General features: G+C 36.5%; 1 protein-coding gene across 6 annotated transcripts in view; it reads right to left on the bottom strand.

The window, feature by feature from the left end:
* BANK1 (B cell scaffold protein with ankyrin repeats 1) overlaps positions 1-23,038 on the bottom strand; it is a 498,930-nt gene that overhangs the window by 206,328 nt on the left and 269,564 nt on the right. For all 6 annotated transcript variants that reach the window (XM_068542510.1, XM_068542511.1, XM_068542507.1 and 3 more), the window contains one exon: positions 1,122-1,227. In XM_068542510.1, coding sequence (XP_068398611.1) covers positions 1,122-1,227 — 106 coding nt within the window. The remainder of the gene's footprint in view (positions 1-1,121; positions 1,228-23,038) is intronic.

Raw genomic sequence — 23,038 nt, 5'->3', positions numbered from 1 at the left:
GTCTAACCTTTGTAAGTGAATTGTGTTGTTAAAATGTATATGGGAAATAAAAATAAGTTTGCACTACTATCACAAATTATTATTCAAAACTAGCCTACCATTGACCTTTCCCCATAATGTAACCTCACCATACATAATGCAGGTTCTAGCACATCTGGGTGAATCACAGTCGGCTGTGCCTTAAGGCTCCTATTCTTTTCTTCCCGCTTCCCTCAGGCCTGCCAGCCTGATGATAAAACTGCTTCAAATAGCACAGAAAATATACAGAAAAAAATCTCTGCTCATTAGTCCTACAGTATGCCTACAGGAGACCTCTAATATCCTTTTGCTCCATGCCTGCCTTACTCACCATTACATCTCCATCATAGTGTTTGGCACATACTGGGCATATAAACGTATTATAAATAATGTGTCAACCAACTACGCAGGAACAAACTAATATAGAAAGTATGCTACTGAGCTCGTGATAACATTTAGAAGTATGATTTTTTATAGTATCTCCTATATATGCTTTTCTTTATATATGTATATATATATTTATATGATAAAAATAATATGTAGTCATTGTACAAAACACAGATAAAGCAAACTGAAAAAATGTAATCTCCGAAATTGCACAACCCAAACATAACTTTTAGCAAATGCATATCTGTCCAGACCATCAATTTATATATATGTATATATATACATATATATAAACATATGCTATTAAACATATGTACTTTTTCAAACAGAGGATCACACTCTATCTACTGCTGTATACCCTGCTTTTATTCGATTAAGTATATATCAAAGCATCACTCCAGCCAGCAAATCAATTTATGATAAAATTTGTTTATGACAGTTGCATTAACAGATGCACCAAAATTTATTTGATCAGTTACCTATCTTTGGAAGTTATTTCCATTTTTGGTAATGATAAATAATGCTATGATGAACAATTTTCATCACACATTATCCAAATATTTCCTTAGAATAAAAACCACTTCTCTCATGAGGGGATGGGAATTGTCAAAACATTTCATCAGCAATGCTATATCCTTTGCTATAATATTTATTAAGTAGTTACATACACTGAAATGTGACAAATAGAATAACTGATGCATTTGGAAAATACTCACATTCTTTTTGAGGGTAGATTTCAGTTTGGAGTGATCGGAACTCATAATATGGTATCTCCTGTTTGAATGTTGATGTGAGAATATGATCAAGTTCGTCAATGTCATTCTGTTTTCAAATGAAAAGGAAATTTTTTCTTAGTTCAGTTATATACAGAGAAACTCATCTAAGTGTAATATAATAGAAAATTATTGACTGGAGTAAATACTGGGTAATCTTTAATAATACTTACACCTTTTTTTAAAAGACTAATATAAAACATTAGGGACTTGCCTAAAAGCCAATTATTAGAATAACTGAAGAACGGATGCAAGAAATAAGTCTTTGCTTTTGGATGAGTTAATGTACTTAAATACTCACTAATTTTAGAAGAGCATAACAGGAGGTCAATGATAACACTGAAATTTGTTTCAATAATAAATTCTGTTAAAATACATGTTACATTTTAATAAATGAAATAATAAAATGATGAGTCTGATTCTTCACCTTAAGGGTTAGCAATGGAATAGTCTTAAATAGATTATTTTATTTCTGTGTCAAAGTGAGGGAGAATATTCATCTTGGCCTATTTTCCCCCTTTAAATATAAAATAACTACATATCAATTTTATTTCCCTAATCTGAACATTTTGGGAGGAGCCATGCAGAATCCAAGTGTTCTACTACCGATGACATAACCTATTGCAAAGGTCACCGTTCTTTTGAACTGAGCTTTGTGAAGCAGTGACTGGGACCAAATCGACGTGCGACATAGTTGATTAAAGCTGAGGAAGTGGGCCAATCAACAAAGCCATGGGGTGGAGAGAGAACTGTGGAACAAAAGTGTCCAATAAAGACATTTGAAATGATTTCCAAATAAATTATACATATTGCCAATATGGAGTCACAGAAATTAAATGACTGGATTGAAAAAAAAAAAAAGATGTTACTCTATTTCTTCATTTTTCAATAATCAGGGCGCCTCAAATAGTAAAGTGGTTCAGGCCTTTCTGGATTTTCTAAAAGTCCTACCTAGAAGTGGAGAGAAAGGATGAAAGTCTTTTTCTTAACCTATAGCTATGGAATGCAAAGCAAAACCCAACATTAATCGACTTAATGCTATGAACTATGTGAAGCCCTTTGCTCTGGATCATTTATTAAAAAAAAAAAAAAAAAGCAGATGGAGGGGAGATGAGACAACAAGCTCTGCCATCAAGACATTCAGGGACTTGTCATTGTTTCTGGGCAATGAACTGAGTTCTAGGTACTATTATACAAAATCTCTATGGGTCAGGTACAGGGCAGACAAAAAGGGAAGTGGCTCAATTCCACAGAGGAAGAAACGGTCAGGAAAGGCTCTATGGAGGAGATGACCTAAGTAGAGATTGCTATGCAAATAAGGAGCTCTGGACTAAAGGCACAAATTGCATATAGTCAGGGAGGTGTCACGGAGCATGACCTGGTTAAGGATTTCAGGAACTTCCATAAGACTGCAGAAGAATGAGAGAGAGGAAGTGGGCATTTCAAAAAGTGCCTTGTATGTCTGACAAAAAGATTTTAATTCATCAAGCAACAAGGAGTTATTTAAGGCCTACAATACGTAACATGGATATGTTTGTTATGTGGAGTAAATTAAGCTTATTTAAGTATCAGTATAACTATGACTGCTTATGTGGTTAAATACTGCTATTGAGCGGGATCTATTCTGTAAATAATGTTGTGAAAACTTTATATTAGAGTAATTATTACTCAGTCTTTTCAGGAAGTCTTTGATAGGAACGGTGGGGCAAAACATTACTGGCAATATATTTGCACATTCTTTATGCTAAAGCTCAAAAAGAATGTTTTAGCTATATGACTTGATAAAAGGAATTAAGAAGTTATAAAAACCCTAACATTAGTTTATAGTTTCTTAAAAACTTGTGTCAATGGCCATGAGAGTTCTGCATAGGCTATTATCTCGTCCTTGACATTTTTAAATAAAGAGATAAACTTACTATTTCTTCCCCAAAGTGTACAAGATTTAATGAGTAGAGATTAGTGTGTCATAGAGTTACTACACTCTTGTACAAGTTAGGCATAAGACAACCTCTGGGGTTCCTTCAGCTCTGAAATTCTGAGACATAGAGAATTCAAAAGAGCATGAGTTCCCAGGAGGAATCTTAGAAGTACAATTTCTCACACAGAGGCACTACGACACTTTAATGTGAGAAATGCTACAGCTTGTATCATTGAACTTTTAAAATGAAGTAGCAGCGTTCTTAGAATCAGAACAAAAGCTCTCACTATGCAGAAAAGGATATTTAATTAATTAAGAAAGAGTGCAGATACCCTTTAATATTCTAGCCTATGATAACTAGCTGAATCACTTCTGTTTTCAATTTCATAATCATGCTACTAGTATTATACTTGCATATAAATAAACTGTATAGAACACAAAACTAAGGTGTGAAAAATCACAGAAATGGTTACTAACATAATCCCCAAAGAATTTCTCCCCAGAAGATACCCTAACTAGAAAACCTGATTTGAGTAGTTATGCTTCTTTTTAAATTTCAAGGATGAAAATAGGCATCATTTCTAAACAGTGGCATCGAAATTGGAAAATGCCATAAATTTTTCTCTCCTTAAAATAAATTGTGCAACCCGAAGAATACTTGATGAGGCTGGCACAACTGTTCTCCAAGCAGAAAAATTAAAATGGAGTAGTTTAATATTTGTTCAGCAAAATTCACAACCAACCTAAGACATTAGTTATAAATGAGCAACTTGATATGAAAATAAGAGCAGAATAAAATGATAAAATTATATTGACAATAGTGTTTGGTTTTAGGAAAAGTTAAACATACATAAATAATATAAACATATATACATAAGCATGCACACATAGATCTCTATTTATCAAGAATATGAGAAAAAGAAAGCAGAAAAACTAATATACAAAATAGACAAAAAAATTAAATAGACAGAAGAATAATTATAAAATAATGAAGTAAACATATGACTTTTTCCAAGGGAATTTTTTCAGTGCTCTGTGATGGAATGTGGGATTGATGAATGTACTTAAAAAGTAATTTGCATATATATCTATAGATCACAATTCTATTTGAATATGAAGATGTTATATACATATATACTTATTTCTATAAGCAACTTTATTATAATGAGTATTTCTTCCTAAAAGAGAAAAATACATAAAATATCTATTTTAAAAGATATTAGAATTATGGACTTTTACTTCTGGGAAGATGGAAGAGTTATACTTTCTCCTTTTCTTCTCCTTAAATACAATGGAAATGGTCAGATTTCAATAGAAAATCAATTATCATACAAGAAACAAGAATCAGAAAGATCTCTTAACTGAATGAAAAGAGACAATCAATAAACGCCAACACCAGATGAGAAGAATTTTGTAATTATCTGGCAAAGATTTTAAAACAGCCATGATAAAAATGTTTCAACAAGCAATAACACTCATTCTTGAAATAAATAAATAAATAATAGAAGGTCTCAGCAAGGAAAAAGAAAGCCTCAACAAGGAAATAGAAGGTATAAAAAATAACCAATTTGAAATTTTAGAACTGAAAAATGTAATAATCAAAATAACACCTCAGTGGATGGGCTCAACAGCAGAATGGAAAGGATAGAGGACAGAATCAGTAAACTTAAAGCTAGAACAATAAAAAATACTCAACCTGTACAACAGAGAGAAAATAGACTGAGAAAAATAAATAGAGTGTGAGGTACTTGTGAGAGTATAACAAAACATTTAACATTCATGTAATTTAGAGTCCCAGGAGGAGAGGAGAAAGTGGGTAGGGATGAAAAAGTACACAAAGAAATAATGACTGAAGACATCCTGAATTTAGCAAGAGACAAACATACAGATTCAAGAAACTGAGCAAACCACAAACAGGTTAAACCCAAAGAATTACATGCTGAGAGACATCATAAGTTACTTCAACAATTAAGGACAAAGAAAAAATCTGAAATAAGGGAGAGAGAAACAAAACCTTACTTACAGGGTAAAAACAATTAGAAACATAGTAGTAACCATAGATGTAGGAAAGAAGAGGCACAGTATTTGTCAAGTGCTAAAAGAAAAAGAAGTCTCAACCAAGAGTCTTATGCCTAGCAAAAACATCCTTCAGTAATGAAGGGGAAATTAGGACATTCTCAGATGAAGGGAAACTTAGGAAATTTGTTGCCAGCGGATATACCCTAAAACAAGGAATAAACAAGTTCTCTAAACAGTAAGGGTATGATTAAAAAAAAAGAATCGTGGAACAGGGGTAAGGAAGAAAGAACACAGTAAATTTAAAAAATAGGTAAGTACAATTGGCTTTCCTCCTCCTCTTGAGTTTTCTAAATTATGTTTGGTGTTTGAAGCAAAAACTAAAATACTGTCTGATGTGGTTCTAAATGTATGTAGATGGAATATCTAAGGCATTTATATCATAAATGGGGTAGGGGTAGAGGGAAAGAAAGGGAGATGAGATTTCAATACTTCACCCAAACAGGTAAAATGAGGACATAGGTAGACTGTGACACGTTATGAATATATAACACTGTCTAGAGCAACCACTAAAAGAGATGTGCAAAGAGATGTACTCAAAACACAAGAGAAAAATCAAAATAGAAATCTTAAAAAAAATTTTAAGTAAGACACAGTAAGGCAAGAAAAACCCCAGATAAATAAAAAGCAGAGAGCAAACTAAAACCAAAAAATAAAATGGCAGACTAAAGCCCTAACATACCAATTATTACATTCAATGTAAATGGTCTAAACATATCAATTAAGACAGCGATTTGTAGAGTGGATTAAAAACATGATCTAGTTACATGCTCTCTTTAAGAAACTGACTTCAAATCACCAGTATGGACAGATAAAAGTGAAAGGATTAAAAAAAAAATATATATATATATATATATATATATATATATCATGGAATCATTACAAAGGAAAGCATGAGTAGCTATATTAATTTTAGATAAAGTAGACATTGTAGCAAATAAGGTTACCAAAAACAGAAAGAGACATTATATACTGATAAAAGGATCAATCCACCAAGAAGACATAATAATCCTAAATGTGTATGCACCAAAGCTGCAAAAATATGTGAGGTAAAAACTGACAGAACTGATAGGAGAAATAGACAAATTTATAACTATAGTTGGAGACATAAATATGTCTTTCAAAAATGGATAGAACACATGGACAGAAAATCAGCAAGAATATAGAAAAACTCAACAAACTCAATACACTATCATCCAGTGATCTAACCAACAAGGAACTAAACAACATTTTTAGAACATTCCATCCAACAGTAGCAGAATACACATTCTCTTCAAGTGCCTGTGGAACATAAATGATAATAGAGCATCTCCTGGGATATAAACAAATCTCAACAAATTTAAAATAATTTAAATCAGGGCTTCCCTGGTGGCGCAGTGGTTGGGAGTCTGCCTGCCAGTGCAGAGGACATGGGTTCGAGCCCTGGTCTGGGAGGATCCCACATGCCGCGGAGCAACTAGGCCCGTGAGCCACAACTACTGAGCCTGCACGTCTGGAGCCTGTGCTCCGCAACGAGAGAGGCCACGACAGTGAGAGGCCCACGCACCGCGATGAAGAGTGGCCTCTGCTCACCACAGCTGGAGAAGGCCCTCGCACAGAAACGAAGACCCAACACAGCCAAAAATAAATAAATAAATTTATAAAATAATTTAAATCATAAATGTTTTCTGACTACATGAAATCAAAGTAGAAATCCATAACATAAAGATAATGGGAAAGTCTCCAAACATTTGGATGGCAAACAATACTTCTAAATAATCCAGAATCAAAGAATAAATCTCATGGGAAATGAAAAAATAGATTAAACTCAATGAAAGTGAAATATAACATATAAAAATTTGTGAAACACAGCTGAAGCAGGGCTGAGAGAAAATTTTATAGCACAAAATACATATATTAAAAAAGAGAAAAAATTCTCAAACCAATTATCTAGGCTTGCACTTCAAGAATCTAGAAAAATATTACAATAAATTCTAAGCAAGCAGAACGAAGAAAATAATAAATACAGTGTAGAAATCAATTAACTTGAAAATATTAAAATAGGAAAAAATATAACAAAGAGTTGATTTTTTTGAAAGATCAATAAAATTGACAAACTTCCAGAAAGACTAACAAAGAAAAAAGAGAGAACATACAAATGACAAATACCATGAATGAAATAAAAGATACCACTAGAGACCCTGCAGACATCAAAAGGATAATAAGGGAGTACTATGAACAACCCCAAACACATAAATTCGACACGTTAGATGAAATGGACAAATTCCTTGTAAAAACGTACTACCAAATGTACAATCTCTCTCTATTATTTCTACAAATTTCACAAATACATGTGAATCTGAAATTTCTAGTAATTAAAAGTTTAATTAAATACAAACAAACCAGAAAAAAAACAGAAGATATTCATTACACAAAGCTGAATTCCTTGAGGTGAATAGCTGTTTACATAGGAGCACTCCTTCAAAGTTTGATTTGCTCTTTCTTGGATGAGGGGTGTGGACACCTTTTGAGCATGACAGCATTGAGAGACTGTCCTTAAAAGGATTTTAGAGCACTGTAATGTAAGCAGTTGGGAGATATTTAAGATGCATGGGGTGATGTGAAAGGGTGTATATCTTAGGTGTAGGATAAATGTATGCAATGAAATAGACTCAAAGAATCTTAAGTAATAATAATAACTATCACATGTTAAGCACTTATAACGTGTTAGGTTTTATATAGTTTATCTCTTATAACATTCCTGAATGGTAGATTTTTTTAAATGCCTATTTTTTTAGATGTTATAATCATGGTACAAAACATCAGTTACAGCCAAAACTGCAGAGCTAATAAGTAGTAGATTTTAACTTATGGCTTCACATTCTAAACACACTACGTTTCACAATACTACTTTCTAGTCATGTAGGAAAGAATAAAATCTGAAATAGAATTTAAGTAAAATAAAGAATAAATTGTGGTCCCATGGTTTCAAAATGGACACTGTAGTTCCAAACATCATATTCATATTTAGCCAAAAGAGGGAGAAAAGGGGCATAGATGGAGGGAAAATGGGGGAAGGTGGCTATTGTGAGCCACAGCTCTAAAGATGTCCCCTTGGTCTCATTGTCTAAAACTGTCTCACATGACCATCTCTAGCTGCACAGGTGGTTAAAAATGTTGTGAGAATCTGGCTTTCTCAGCTTCAATAGTAGAATGAGGCAAGGAAAAGGGCTTTTAAATATTGATGTTGGGTGAAGAAACCTATAGGGATGACCACAGAATACTAAGTTATTTTTTTAATCTCGTAGAGAAATACAATAATAGTAAAGAATCTTGATTAACAAGAGAAATGATTTCAGTGAAATAACCACAGGAGGGTTGTGAAATGTTCGTAATAGGAGACAAAAATCCATCAAATAGCATTTTACTCTTTACCTTCAGGTATCTAAAAGGAAAGCCAATGGTTGAGCTAAAAACATCTTGTTTTTCTTATTATAATGAATTGCTATGCTTGTTTAAGTTTCACCAGTAAAAGAAAAATAAGAAAATAACTTCATTTGTTCCATTGTTCATAATGTGTGCTATGAAAGCGAGCCAAAATAGCCATTTAAAGGAGAATTTTATATATAGTTTACATAACCTATCTTAAACACAATTTTCTCCTGCAGCTTGTAAAGAGAATGATAGGTCAGAGAGCAGAGCAAATACTTTCTAGGGTTATAAAAAGCCTTTCTTTCTTACTTTATGAGTATTCAACTCCAAGCAGTTAATGTAAAAGAATAATCTAAGTAAGTAAATTGGGCTAAGATAAAAGGGATATTTTCCTTTGTCAAATTAATTTTTCTAAGTTTCGAGTGAGTCATTTCTTAGAATTTCAACATGTCTGTGACTACATTTGCAAAAATAAATGTAAGAATATAAAGCAATGCAATTTAACACTTCCTTCAAATAGTTTATATTTATTATTGATTAGGTATTCATATAGTTGTAGAATCTCTTTAAATAACTTGAAAATAATTATAACAGGAAGAAAATATGTTTTGAGATCTGAGAAACCTGTGTTGACATGCCTGCTCAGGAATCATTAGCTGTGGACCTTAATAATACTTACCTGACAGAATTACTTAGGAGTTTAAATGAGTAAATATGTAAAATCTCCAGTAAATCTTAATTCCCTTTTCTCAGAATACTTTGATGTGAGCGCTCAGATATAACTCATGAAATGTAATCATTGTGATTTAGAAAAGGGCATATCTATTCATGAGGAGAATCACTCCCCAAACTAGCCTTTGCACTGACCGAACAAATAATTCAGTTTGTTTTTTCTTTCTAAGTTTTTAAATTAAGTAACACATCTTTAAAACTAGTTAGAATGTAGGTTTTATATTGTAATACAGGGATGCAAACTGCCAGAGGCTTAAGAAAGATAGATGCCCATTTCTCTTTAACATAAAAATCTGGAATGAGGCAGTTCAGGGCTGATGTCATGGCTCCCTGATCACGGGATCCAGGCTCTATTTTGTTTTACTAGTATATACCATTTTCATGGTTCTGGATGGTTCATCCATCATTCCCTTGTTAGCACTGCAGCCAGTCAAAGAAAAGAGTCAGTGAGGGGGAGAGCATGACTGCGCCCTTCTTTTAAGGACATGATCAGAAATTTGTACAAATCACTTCCACTGGCATGCCATTGGCTATTAGTTAGTTATATGACTACACCTAGCTGCAAGGGAGTCAGGAAGTGCAATAATTACCCGGGTGGTCATGTGCCCAGATAAAAGTTATATCGCCATGTAAGAAAGGAAAAAGAAGAGGTAGGGGCAAGATAGCAGAAGAGTAAGACGCGGAGATGACCTTCCTTCCCACAGATACAGTAGAAATACATCCACACGTGGAACTGCTCCTACAGAACACCCACTGAACGCTGGCAGAAGACGTCAGACCTCCCAAAAGGCAAGAAAATCCCCACGTACTTGGGTAGGGTAAAAGAAAAAAGAAATAACAGAGACAAAAGAATAGGGACGGGACCTGCGCCAGTGGGAGGGAGCCGTGAAGGAGGAAAGGTTTCCAGGAACCAGGAAGCCCCTTCGCGGGCGGAGACTGCGGGTGGCGGAGAGGGGAGCTTCGGATCCGCGGAGGAGAGCGCAGCCACAGGGGTGCGGAGGGCAAAGCGGAGAGATTCCCGCACGGAGGATCGGTGCCAACCAGCACTCACCAGCCCGAGAGGCTTGTCTGCTCACCCACCGGGGCGGGCGGGGGCTGGGAGCTGAGGCTCGGGCTTCGGTGCTAGTGGGAGGGAGTCTGGGAAAAAGTCTGCAGCTGCCAAAGAGGCAAGAGACTTTTTCTTGCCTCTTTGTTTCGCGGGGCGCAAGGAGAGGGGATTCAGAGCACCGCCTAAACGAGCTCCAGAGACGGGCGCGAGCCGCGGCTATCAGCGCAGATCCCACAGCAACAGGGGCGCAGAGGGAAAAACGGAGAGATTCCCGCACGGAGGCTCGGCGCCGAGCAGCACTCACCAGCCCGAGAGGCTTGTCTGCTCACCCGCCGGGGCGGGTGGGGGCTGGGAGCCGAGGCGCGGGCTTCGGTCGGATCGCAGGGAGAGGACTGGGGCTGGCAGCGTGAACACAGCCTGAAGGGGTTGGCGCGCCGCGGCTAGCCGGGAGGGAGCCTGAGAGGAGGTCTGCAGCCGCCGAAGAGGCAAGAGACTTTTTCTTGCCTCTTTGTTTCACGGCACGCAAGGAGAGGGGATTCAGAGCGCCGCGTAGACGAACTCCAGAGACGGGCACGAGCCGCGGCTATCAGTGCAGACCCCAGAGACTGGTAGGAGACGGTAAGGCTGCTGCTGCCGCCAACAAGAAGCCTGTGTGCGAGCACAGGTCACTCTCCACACCGCCCCTCCCAGGAGCTGGTGCAGCTCGCCACTGCCAGGCTCCCGTGATCCAGGGACAACTTCCCCGGGAGAACGCACGGCGCGCCTCAGGCTGCTGAAATGTCACGCCAGCCTCTGCCGCCGCAGGCTCGCCCCGCCTCCTCCATACGGCTCCCTCCCCATGGCCAGAGCCTCCTAAGCAGCTGTTCCTTTAACCCCGTTCTGTCTGGGCGGGGAACAGACGCCCTCAGGCGACCTACATGCAGAGGCGGGTCCAAATCCAAAGCTGAACCCTGGGAGTTGTACGAACAAAGAAGAGAAAGGGAAATCTCTCCCAGTAGCCTCAGAAGCAGCGGATTAAAGCTCCACAAACAACTTGATGTGCCTGCATCTGTTGAATACCTGAATAGACAACGAATCATCCCAAATTCAAGAGGTGGACTTTAGGAGCAGGATATATTAATTTTTCCCCTTTTCCTTTTTTTGTGAGTGTAAATGTATATGCTTCTGGGTGAGATTTTGTGTGTATAGCTTTGCTTTCACCATTAGTCCTAGGGTTAGATCTGTCCGTTTTTTTTTTTGTTTTTTTTTTTTTTACTTAAAAAAATTGTTTTTCCTATTATGTTTTCTTAATAATTTTTTCTGTATTCTCTATTTTTAGAAATTAAAAAAATTTTTAATAAGTTTTTCATATTTTTTATTTTAAAAAATTAACATTTTTTTATTAACAAATTTTTTTCTTAATTTTTTTCTTATTTTTTACTATAAAAAATTAATAAATCTACTTTTAAAAATTAAAAAAAATTTCTTCTGAATACATTTACTCTTAATAATTTTTTTTCTTATTTTTTATTATAATAGCTTTATTTTATTTTATCTTATCCTCTTTCTTTCTTTCTTTCTATTTTATTCTCCCTTATATTCTGAGCTGTGTGGATGAAAGGCTCTTGGTGCTCCAGCCAGGCATCAGGGCTGTGCCTCTGAGGTGGGAGAGCCAACTTCAGGACACTGGTCCACAAGAGACCTCCCAGCTCCACGTAATACCAAACGGCGAAAATCTCTCAGAGATCTCCGTCTCAACATCAAGACCCAGCTTCACTCAACGACCAGCAAGCTACAGTGCTGGACACCCTATGCCAAACAACTAGCAAGACAGGAACACAGCCCCATCCATTAGCAGAGAGGCTGCCTAAAATCAAAAGGCCACAGACACCCCAAAACACACCACCAGACGTGGACGTGCCCACCAGAAACACAAGATCTAACCTCATCCACCAGAACACAGGCACTAGTTCCCTCCACCAGGAAGCCTACACAACCCACTGAACCAACCTTAGCCACTGGGGACAGATACCAAAAACAACGGGAACTACGAACCTGCAGCCTGTAAAAAGGAGACCCCAAACACAGTAAGATAAGCAAAATGAGATGACAGAAAAACACACAGCAGACGAAGGAGCAGGGTCAAAACACACCAGACTTAACAAATGAAGAGGAAATAGGTAGTCTACCTGAAAAAGAATTCAGAATAATGATAGTAAGGATGATCCAAAATCATGGAAACAGAATAGACAAAATGCAAGAAACATTTAACAAGGACGTAGAAGAACTAAAGAGGAACCAAGCAATGATGAAAAACACAATAAATGAAATTAAAAATACTCTAGATGGGATCAATAGCAGAATAACTGAGGCAGAAGAAAGGATAAGTGACCTGGAAGATAAAATGGTGGAAATAACTACTGCAGAGCAGGATAAAGAAAAAAGAATGAAAAGAACTGAGGACAGTCTCAGAGACCTCTGGGACAACAGTAAACGAACCAACATTCGATTTATAGGGGTCCCAGAAGAAGAAGAGAAAAAGAAAGGGACTGAGAAAATATTTGAAGAGATTATAGTTGAAAACTTCCCTAATATGGGAAAGGAAATAGTTAATCAAGTCCAGGAAGCACAGAGAGTCCCATACAGGATAAACCCAAGGAGAAACACGCCAAGACACATATTAATCAAACTGTCAAAAATTAAATATAAAGAAAACATATTAAAAGCAGCAAGGGAAAAACAACAAATAACACATAAGGGAATCCCCATAAGGTTAACATCTGATCTTTCAGCAGAAACTCTGCAAGCCAGAAGGGAGTGGCAGGATATACTTAAAGTGATGAAGGAGAAAAACCTACAACCAAGATTACTCTACCCAGCAAGGATCTCATTCAGATGTGATGGAGAAATTAAAACCTTTAAAGACAAGCAAAAGCTGAGAGTTCAGCACCACCAAACAAGCTTTACAACAAATGCTAAAGGAACTTCTCTAGGCAAGAAACACAAGAGAAGGAAAACACCTACAATAACAAACCCAAAACATTTAAGAAAATGGGAATAGGAACATACATATCGATAATTACCTTGAATGTAAATGGATTAAATGCTCCCACCAAAAGACACAGGCCGGCTGAATGGATACAAAAACAAGACCCATATATATGCTGTCTACAGGAGACCCACTTCAGACCTAGAGACACATACAGACTGAAAGTGAGGGGATGGAAAAAGATATTCCATGCAAATGGAAATCAAAAGAAGGCTGGAGTAGCAATTCTCATATCAGACAAAATAGACTTTACAATAAAGACTATTACAAGAGACAAAGAAGGACACTATATAATGATCAAGGGATCGATCCAAGAGGAAGGTATAACAATTGTAAATATTTATGCACCCAACATAGGAGCACCTCAATACATAAGGCAAATACTAACAGCCATAAAAGGGGAAATCGACAGCAACACAATCATAGTAGGGGACTTTAACACCCCACTTTCACCAATGGACAGATCATCCAAAATGAAAATAAATAAGGAAACACAAGCTTTAAATGATACATTAAACAAGATGGACTTAATGGATATTTATAGGACATTCCACCCAAAAACAACAGAATACACATTTTTCTCAAGTGCTCATGGAACATTCTCCAGGATAGATCATATCTTGGGTCACAAATCAAGCCTTGGTAAATTTAAGAAAATTGAAATCGTATCAAGTATCTTTTCCGACCACAACGCTATGAGACTAGATATCAATTACAGGAAAAGATCTGTAAAAAATACAAACACATGGAGGCTACACAACACACTACTTAATAACGAAGTGATCACTGAAGAAATCAAAGGGGAAATCAAAAAATACCTAGAAACAAATGACAATGGAGATACGACGACCCAAAACCTATGGGACACAGCAAAAGCAGTGCTAAGAGGGAAGTTTATAGCAATACAAGCCTACCTCAAAAAACAGGAAACATCTCGAATAAACAACCTAACATTGCACCTAAAGCAATTAGAGAAAGAAGAACAAAAAAACCCCAAAGCTAGCAGAAGGAAAGAAATCATAAAGATCAGGTCAGAAATAAATGAAAAAGAAATGAAGGAAACAATAGAAAAAATCAATGAAACTAAAAGCTGGTTCTTTGAGAAGATAAACAAAATTGATAACCCATTAGCCAGACTCATCAAGAGAAAAAGGGAGAAGACTCAAATGAATAGAATTAGAAATGAAAAAGGAGAAGTAACCACTGACACAGCAGAAATACAAAAGATCATGTGAGATTACTACAAGCAACTCTATGCCAATAAAATGGACAACCTGGAAGAAATGGACAGATTCTTAGAAATGCACAACCTGCCAAGACTGAACCAGGAAGAAATAGAAAATATGAACAGACCAATCACAAGCACTGAAATTGAAACTGTGATTAAAAACCTCCCAACAAACAAAAGCCCAGGACCAGATGGCTTCACAGGTGAATTCTGTCAAACATTTAGAGAAGAGCTAACACCTATCCTTCTCAAACTCTTCCAAAATATTGCAGAGGGAGGAACACTCCCAAACTCATTCTACGAGGCCACCATCACCCTGATACCAAAACCAGACAAAGATGTCACAAAGAAAGAAAACTACAGGCCAATATCACTGATGAACACAGATGCAAAAATCCTCAACAAAATACTAGCAAACAGAATCCAACAGCACATTAAAAGGATCATACACCATGATCAAGTGGGGTTTATCCCAGGAATGCAAGGATTCTTCAATATACGCAAATCAATCAATGTGATACACCATATTAACAAATTGAAGGAGAAAAACCATATGATCATCTCAATAGATGCAGAGAAAGCTTTTGACAAAATTCAACACCCATTTATGATAAAAGCCCTGAGAAAGTAGGCATAGAGGGAACTTTCCTCAACATAATAAAGGCCATATATGACAAACCCACAGCCAACATTGTCCTCAATGGTGAAAAACTGAAACCATTTCCACTAAGATCAGGAACAAGACAAGGTTGCCCACTCTCACCACTATTATTCAACATAGTTTTGGAAGTGTTAGCCACAGCAATCAGAGAAGACAAAGAAATAAAAGGAATCCAAATCGGAAAAGAAGAAGTAAAGCTGTCACTATTTGCAGATGACATGATACTATACATAGAGAATCCTAAAGATGCTACCAGAAAACTCCTAGAGCTAATCAATGAATTTGGTAAAGTTGCAGGATACAAAATTAATGCACAGAAATCTCTTGCATTTCTATACACTAATGACGAAAAATCTGAAAGTGAATTTAAGAAAACACTCCCGTTTACCATTGCAACAAAAAGAATAAAATATCTAGGAATAAACCTACCTAAGGAGACAAAAGACCTGTATGCAGAAAATTATAAGACACTGATGCAAGAAATTAAAGATGATACAAATAGATGGAGAGACATACCATGTTCCTGGATTGGAAGAATCAACATTGTGAAAATGACTCTACTACCCAAAGCAATCTACAGATTCAATGCAATCCCTCTCAAACTACCACTGGCATTTTTTACAGAACTAGAACAAAAAATTTCACAATTTGTATGGAAACACAAAAGACCAGCCAAAGAATAGCCAAAGCAATCTTGAGAACGAAAAATGGAGCTGGGGGAATCAGGCTCCCTGACTTCAGACTATATTACAAAGCTTCAGTAATCAAGACAGTTTGGTACTGGCACAAAAACAGAAATATAGATCAATGGAACAGGATAGAAAGCCCAGAGATAAACCCACGCACATATGGTCACCTTATCTTTGATAAAGGAGGCAAGCAGATACAGTAGAGAAAAGACAGCCTCTTCAATAAGTGCTGCTGGAAAAATTGGACAGATACATGTAAAAGTATGAAATTAGAACACTCCCTGACACCATGCACAAAAATAAACTCAAAATGGATTAAAGACCTAAGTGTAAGGCCAGACACTATCAAACTCTTAAAGGAAAACATAGGCAGAACACTCTATGACATACAGCACAGCAAGATTCTTTTTGACCCAGCTCCCAGAGAAATGGAAATAAGAACACAAATAAACAAATGGGACCTAATGAAACTTAAAAGCTTTTGCACAGCAAAGGAAACCATAAACAAGACCAAAAGACAACCCTCAGAATGGGAGAAAATATTTGCAAATGAAGCAACTGACAAAGGATTAATCTCCAAGATTTACAAGCAGCTCATGCAGCTCAACAACAAAAAGCGAACAACCCAATCCAAAAATGGGCAGAAGACCTAAACAGACATTTCTCCAAAGAAGATATACAGATGGCCTACAGACACATGAAAGAATGCTCAACATCATTAATCATTAGAGAAATGCAAATCAAAACTACCATGAGATATCATCTCACACCGGTCAGAATGGCCATCATCAAAAAATCTAGAAACAATAAATGCTGGAGAGGGTGTGGAGGAAAGGGAACACTCTTGCACTGTTGGTGGGAATGTAAATTGATACAGCCACTATGGAGAACAGTATGGAGGTTCCTTAGAAAACTACAAATAGAACTACCATACGACCCAGCAATCCCACTACTGGGCATATACCCTGAGAAAACCATAGGTCAAAAAGAGTCACGTACCAAAATGTTCATTGCAGCTCTATTTACAATAGCCAGGACATGGAAGCAACCTAAATGTCCATCATCGGATGAATGGATAAAGAAGATGTGGCAAATATATACAATGGAATATTACTCAGCCATAAAAAGAAATGAAATGGAGGTATTTGTAATGAGGTGGATGGAGTTAGAGTCTGTCATACAGAGTGAAGTAGGTCAGAAAGAGAAAAACAAATACCGTATGCTAACACATACACATACAGTATGTGTTATACACATACACATATATGGAATCTAAGGAAAAAAAAAAAAAAAAAAAGGCCATGAAGAACCTAGTGGCCAGACGGGAATAAAGAGACAGACCTACTAGAGAATGGACTTGAGGATATGGGGAGGGGGAGGGGTGAGATGTGACAGGGTGAGAGAGTGTCATGGACATATATACACTACCAAATGTAAAATAGATAACTAGTGGGAAGCAGCCGCATAGCACAGGGAGATCAGCTCGGTGCTTTGTGACCACCTAGAGGGGTGGGATGGGGAGGGTGGGAGGGAGGGAGATGCAAGAGGGAAGAGATATGGGAACATATTGTATATGTATAACTGATTAACTTTGTTATAAAGCAGAAGCTAACACACCATTGTAAGGCAATTATACTTCAATAAAGATGTTCAAAAAAAAAAACAAAAAAAATTAAAAAAAAAAAAAAAAGAAAGGAAAAAGAAATACTAGGGAACAATTAGCAGTTTCTGCCATCTCCATCAACAATGCAAAATGCATAAACATCATAATTATGCAAAGGCAATTTATAAAAGTTAAAAAAAAGAAAAATACTCTTCTAGACCACTGACTGAAGCTTGACTGTGCTGAAATTTTCAACTGGACCCCACCTGCACCCCCCTCACAAATTGTCAAAAAGTCTCAAAAATTTAATTTGACCAAACTTGAACAGACTCTTTAATGCAGATATTTAATGACATTAAGGATGAAACAAAGAAAGAAACAAACAAAAAGCAAAGCTTTCTATGGCAGGCATTAGATAGAGCAACCATAAGAAGCATGTCTTTTCTTACCCTTACCTCCCTCTAACAACTATTTTGTAACAACTTACTGTTAATATGTAATAAAATAAGGCAGTTTTAAAACAAACAGTGTACTAGCATATTCAACGAAATATCTTTCAAAGAAGCCTTCTCTAAATGATGCAGTGATTTTCTGAAAATTTTTGGAAATTATTCTTTTGTGTTGTTTTAGATGCTAGTTTCCAAGACAGACAACAGAATTAGTCTCATCGTTTTATATTCGTTTGTTTTTTTTTCTTTTGTTGTCCTTCCCTTCTTTGCCCAGCTCTTTCTACTTCAGTCAAAAGCAGCACTGCTTTATCCAATAGCCCAATAACCTTCTCCAAAAGGGCTGTGCCTATGCTATCAGGAAGCCAGTGTCTGTTGGAACAAGGGTCTCTGGCAGATGGATCACTTGAGGTTGGGTGGGAAACTTAATGTGTGATATGCTTTCACCCAACAAAATACGTACTGAGCAGCCAATGTGTCTGGCAGTGTTCTTGGTTCTGGACATGAAACGGAGAACTAAATAGATAGCATCTCTGCCCTTACTGACCTTGGAGTCTAATGAAAGGCAGATAATGAGAGGTTATTTGAGAAATATCACACACAGAGATGTCAAATTAGAATGTGATTGGTATCACAAGGATACATGCAGGGAGAAGTATGGATCAGGGCAGGCTCCACTGAGGTAGAGATGCTGGATTAAAACTTGGAGTTGGAATTAATTAGATGAAGATAGTGCTAGGGAAGGCGGACAGGAAGAGTGTTTCAGTTAGAGAGAGGAGCACATATAAAGGCCCTGGGGTAGGAGATTAGGAAGGAAAAGTTCAGGAAGTAAAGCAGACCAGCATTCCTGGAATGCAGAGGTGAGGCAGAGGATTAAGATTAAGCTGGAGAAAGAGAGGGGCCAGTGACAGCAAGGTCATAGTGTTCATGTGAAAGATTTTTAATCCATACAACAACTGGAATCCTTTGAAGTATCTGAGCAGGAGAATTACATGCTGAAGTCTTTCTTTTTAAAATAACCTCACAGACCAGGGACTTTAGGGTGTGTGCAAAAACCTACAGTAGGGGACTAGTTAGGAGGCTAGCCTAGCGGTGTAGGCAAAAGGAAAATGTAGACTAAAGTGTCAGAACTGGAGAGATGTGGAGAGAAGTGAGCAATATTTAGTAAGTAAAACTGATACGGCTTAGTAATGGATTGAATTTATAGGGCGAGAGAGTACAAGGTATGAGGAGACAGTTGTGTTTCTGGCTTTCAAACTAGACTGATGATGGTGCATTTCAGGAGAGAGAGAACAGTGAGAGATGGGCTTAAAGGAAATCCGCGTTTGGAGTATACCTCATAGGTCAATGAGATAACCTGCAGAGGAAATGTCTATCAAAAAAAGAAGGGTATCTAAGAACCAAAACTGAATCGATTTAAATTTTTATTTTCTAGATCTAGAAAGAAGAGATTGCAAAGGATATTGAGAAGGAAAGGTGAAGGATGTAGGAAGAAAACCAGGAACGTATGTCTTCCTAGAAGCTAAGGGAAAAGATTATATCAAGAAAGTGAGTTTGGTCAATGGCGTTAATTGCTGCTGAAAAGTCAAGTTAAATTGAATGAAAAATTGTTCGTTGGATTTGTTGGAAGGGACTTGAGCATAATTGACATATATTTGTTTGTGTGTTGCTACTTAATAAGGCTGATGACACTAAATGGCTGATCTTTGGAAAAAAATAATAAATTCTCAGAAGCTGAATTTTACTTGTCAAAGATTTACTTTACTTCATTTCCTCTGTCTTGATACAGTTTAGTGTAGAAGCACATTTCATGAATGCTAAACACAATTTAGACTTCCCAAATTATATTCCATTTTATTTCTTTATCTTACTGTTGATACTATTTAGTAAAGAGACCCACAAGAATGCATAATGACTTTTAGAAAATGCAAACAAACACATTTTGCCACAAGGTTTTTTAGTCTTCTAATTTCCAAAGGGTTAGTGATGATTTGGGGTTTGTTCCTACCTTCTTATGAGTGAGCATTGCTAACTGTGTTTGACTTGTGCTTTGTTTTTCAGGATTGTTTAAAAATATTCCTTATGGTTGAAGATCTGGATGCTCTAAAGAACTGGATAGTAAAAGCGCAAGGCTGCTCTTGGATGGGGGTGGTTGTAAGTAGCACTCACACCAGCACACAGACAACCTCCGCAAAGGGCAGTCAAAGCCAGCCCCAGGAACAGGAAGAGAGGGCAATGTAAGAAGCAAGAGAGATACTTCAGTTTGGGAGAAATAAAAAATGAAGGAAGTATTTATTTCCATCAAGTGAGCAGAAACTATAAATTAAGAAATCATTAATAAAATACACTCTGAGCAGTAGCTAAACATAAATGAAAACATATGGGACCAATAACTATGGAAATGGACTGAGATGGCTTATAACGTAAGAATTGTAGAGAAACAACAGTATAGTTATGTCAATGGCTAAGTTAATGGCTATTTCCGCACTCAGAAATATTTATTTTTTTCTCATAATAGCTGTTATATCTGCTGTTAAGGTTAACTAATTTATTTGTTTTTCTCTAAGTAAATGGATGAGTGTACTAAGTTGTGTGTTCCTGTTTGATTCAATGACTTGTAACTGTGGTGAGTATAATCATTAAGTCTCAACTATCCTAATCAGGCATCATTAACTGTTGCTTGACCTAGCATAAAGGAGACACAGCACAAAGGAAATGTTGCTTGTTTTATCAGTAAAATACAAGCTTCAATAGATTTGCCTTATTCTTATTGGTCCATTCTAATTAGGAGCACAAGCAATATGAAAAATGAATCCAGAAATAAATCTCCAGATTGCATTTTATTAGACTGTTCTTTGTCTGATTACAAATCTTTGATCAGAAATATAAAACAAGTAAAAAAAACCAATCGAAGGTACACAAAACTCAAATCACTTAATTCTTCTCTGGGGGAAGAATTAAGAGTAAGCACAAATAAAATGGAAATAAAGGCTACATGGAGAGCCCATGTATTTGCAAGTCAGTCCTCTAAATCAGAAAGGTCATAATTCATAATCTAAGTACTTTTTTTCTCTTGGCTTACAATTATGGAATACTTGAGTTGGAAATGACCTTGGAGATTATATACTCTAGCTTCTTCATTGTTCACATGAGGAAATTCCTTTAGCACTAAGGAAAATGGGCTCTCATGAAGTGGCAGCTAACTCAATAAAAGAATCCAACTCCTGCTCCTGCCCTATCCAGAACTATTTCTCTTATGCTACACTGCCACTTTCCAGTAAGAAAAAGGAAAGATAATAAGCAGCCTTTTGAAAGAGAGGTGAGATCTTAAGCATATTCGAGTAATAAACATTTCTTTAATATTCTAAAGAAAGGTAAGACTGGAATCTTACCTTTAACAGCCCTTTACAGCTGTTAAAAGTTGGTAATGAAGTATATTAACATGGAGTTCGTGACTGAGGTAGGGTATGAAGAATCAAGTTATAGCACAAATTCTTCATTTTTCTAGTATCATGAACCTCTGAGAGTTCCTTACTTTCATAAGCATCAGATTCGTTTATTCAATTTTATAAATAAGTATAAATAAGTAACAGTGTATTTTAAAAAGGCAGTTTTCATTTCTCTCTTATTTATATACCTATACTATAGTTTTTCACTTATTTTTTCAAATAGCACTGGAAAAAAACCAGCAATCACTGTTTTCCCATTTTTTAAACAATAATTATCATTTGGGTCGTATGTATCGGGAACGATAACTATGTGAAGAAACTGGGTATGCAAAGATGAAAAACACAATGCCCATGCCTTCTAGACGGGGCAGCAGGGAGTAAATGGCTTAACGTGTTCTACTGATAAAAGAAGGAGCAGCCCTGGATGGCTAGAACATAGGAACCATGGAGAGAGTTAAGGAGACAAGGAGGCATGCTATGGTAGGGAGTCAGTGTTGGAAAAGATTTATGACCCTGAAGCTTTGTGTGTCCATCAACCTTTTGAGCGAGGCAAGGACCTGAAAAAAATTGCTGAAAGGCTGGGGAGTTCCCAGCATCTCTCAGTAGGAAGAATCTTCTGAAGAACTCTTTTAGGGAGATAACCTCTAATGCCTGAGCTTTAACTTAATGAAGAAACTAACCTTTAAGGGAATTAATAAAAAACTGGGAGATTCCTCATGATGTGAGAGTTCCCTTAGTCCATACCTTCCCTCACCCCAACCGCATCTGGTTTCACAGTGTATTAAATATTCGCAGGCAGTAAACCAAAGATTGAATAATTCATACAATTTAGTGAAAACTGGCAATGATGTGCACCTAACATGAAGATGAAAATAAGATTTCAACAGGTATAGAGTAAAATATGCAAGATGATAAATACATGCAACAGAATATACCTTTTTACTAACACAAAATACAACTAATAAAAATTATTTGGTACCATTTCAAAAACTCTTTGAATAAATAGGATCCTAATGCTTTGATCAATAATTGCTATGTTCTTTTAGCATTCTGACCTAATTTGGTTTTTATATTGTATCTAGTTTTTCCTATACAAAGTTAACTTTATTGTTGCCCCTAGACTCTTTTGTAAATAAGACGGAAGTCTCAAAGGTTTTAATTATCTCAGTCAAATAGGAGTTACTAGTTTTTCTAACACTAGTACTTGAGTTCTAATATCTTCCCAAATTGGGCTTTGTATTTTTTCATTTGAATTCACTGTTCTAGGTGAGACTTTGGAAATTCTACCTTTTTGAGGTTATGAGCTGGGATTTAGTATCTATCCAAAAAAGATGAAATAATTTAGGAAGCAGTTAGATAATTAAGCTGGTTTAGGTAAAGTCTTCTAAAACCTAATAGACATCATTAAAAATAAACTAAGAAAACCAAATTTCTCATTATCATTTCTTTTCTCAAATTCACAGAATAGTCATTTTGCTCTATGCCCTACAGCTTTTAAATGATAATAGAAAGTCTCATCACAGGTTTGAGGATTATTGAAAAATAAAATCCATAGATTTCTCATTATTATT

This window comes from Eschrichtius robustus, chromosome 4 (genome assembly GCF_028021215.1).
Source record: "Eschrichtius robustus isolate mEscRob2 chromosome 4, mEscRob2.pri, whole genome shotgun sequence".
Lineage (NCBI taxonomy): Eukaryota > Metazoa > Chordata > Mammalia > Artiodactyla > Eschrichtiidae > Eschrichtius > Eschrichtius robustus.
This window is presented reverse-complemented; position numbering and strand designations above follow the sequence as displayed.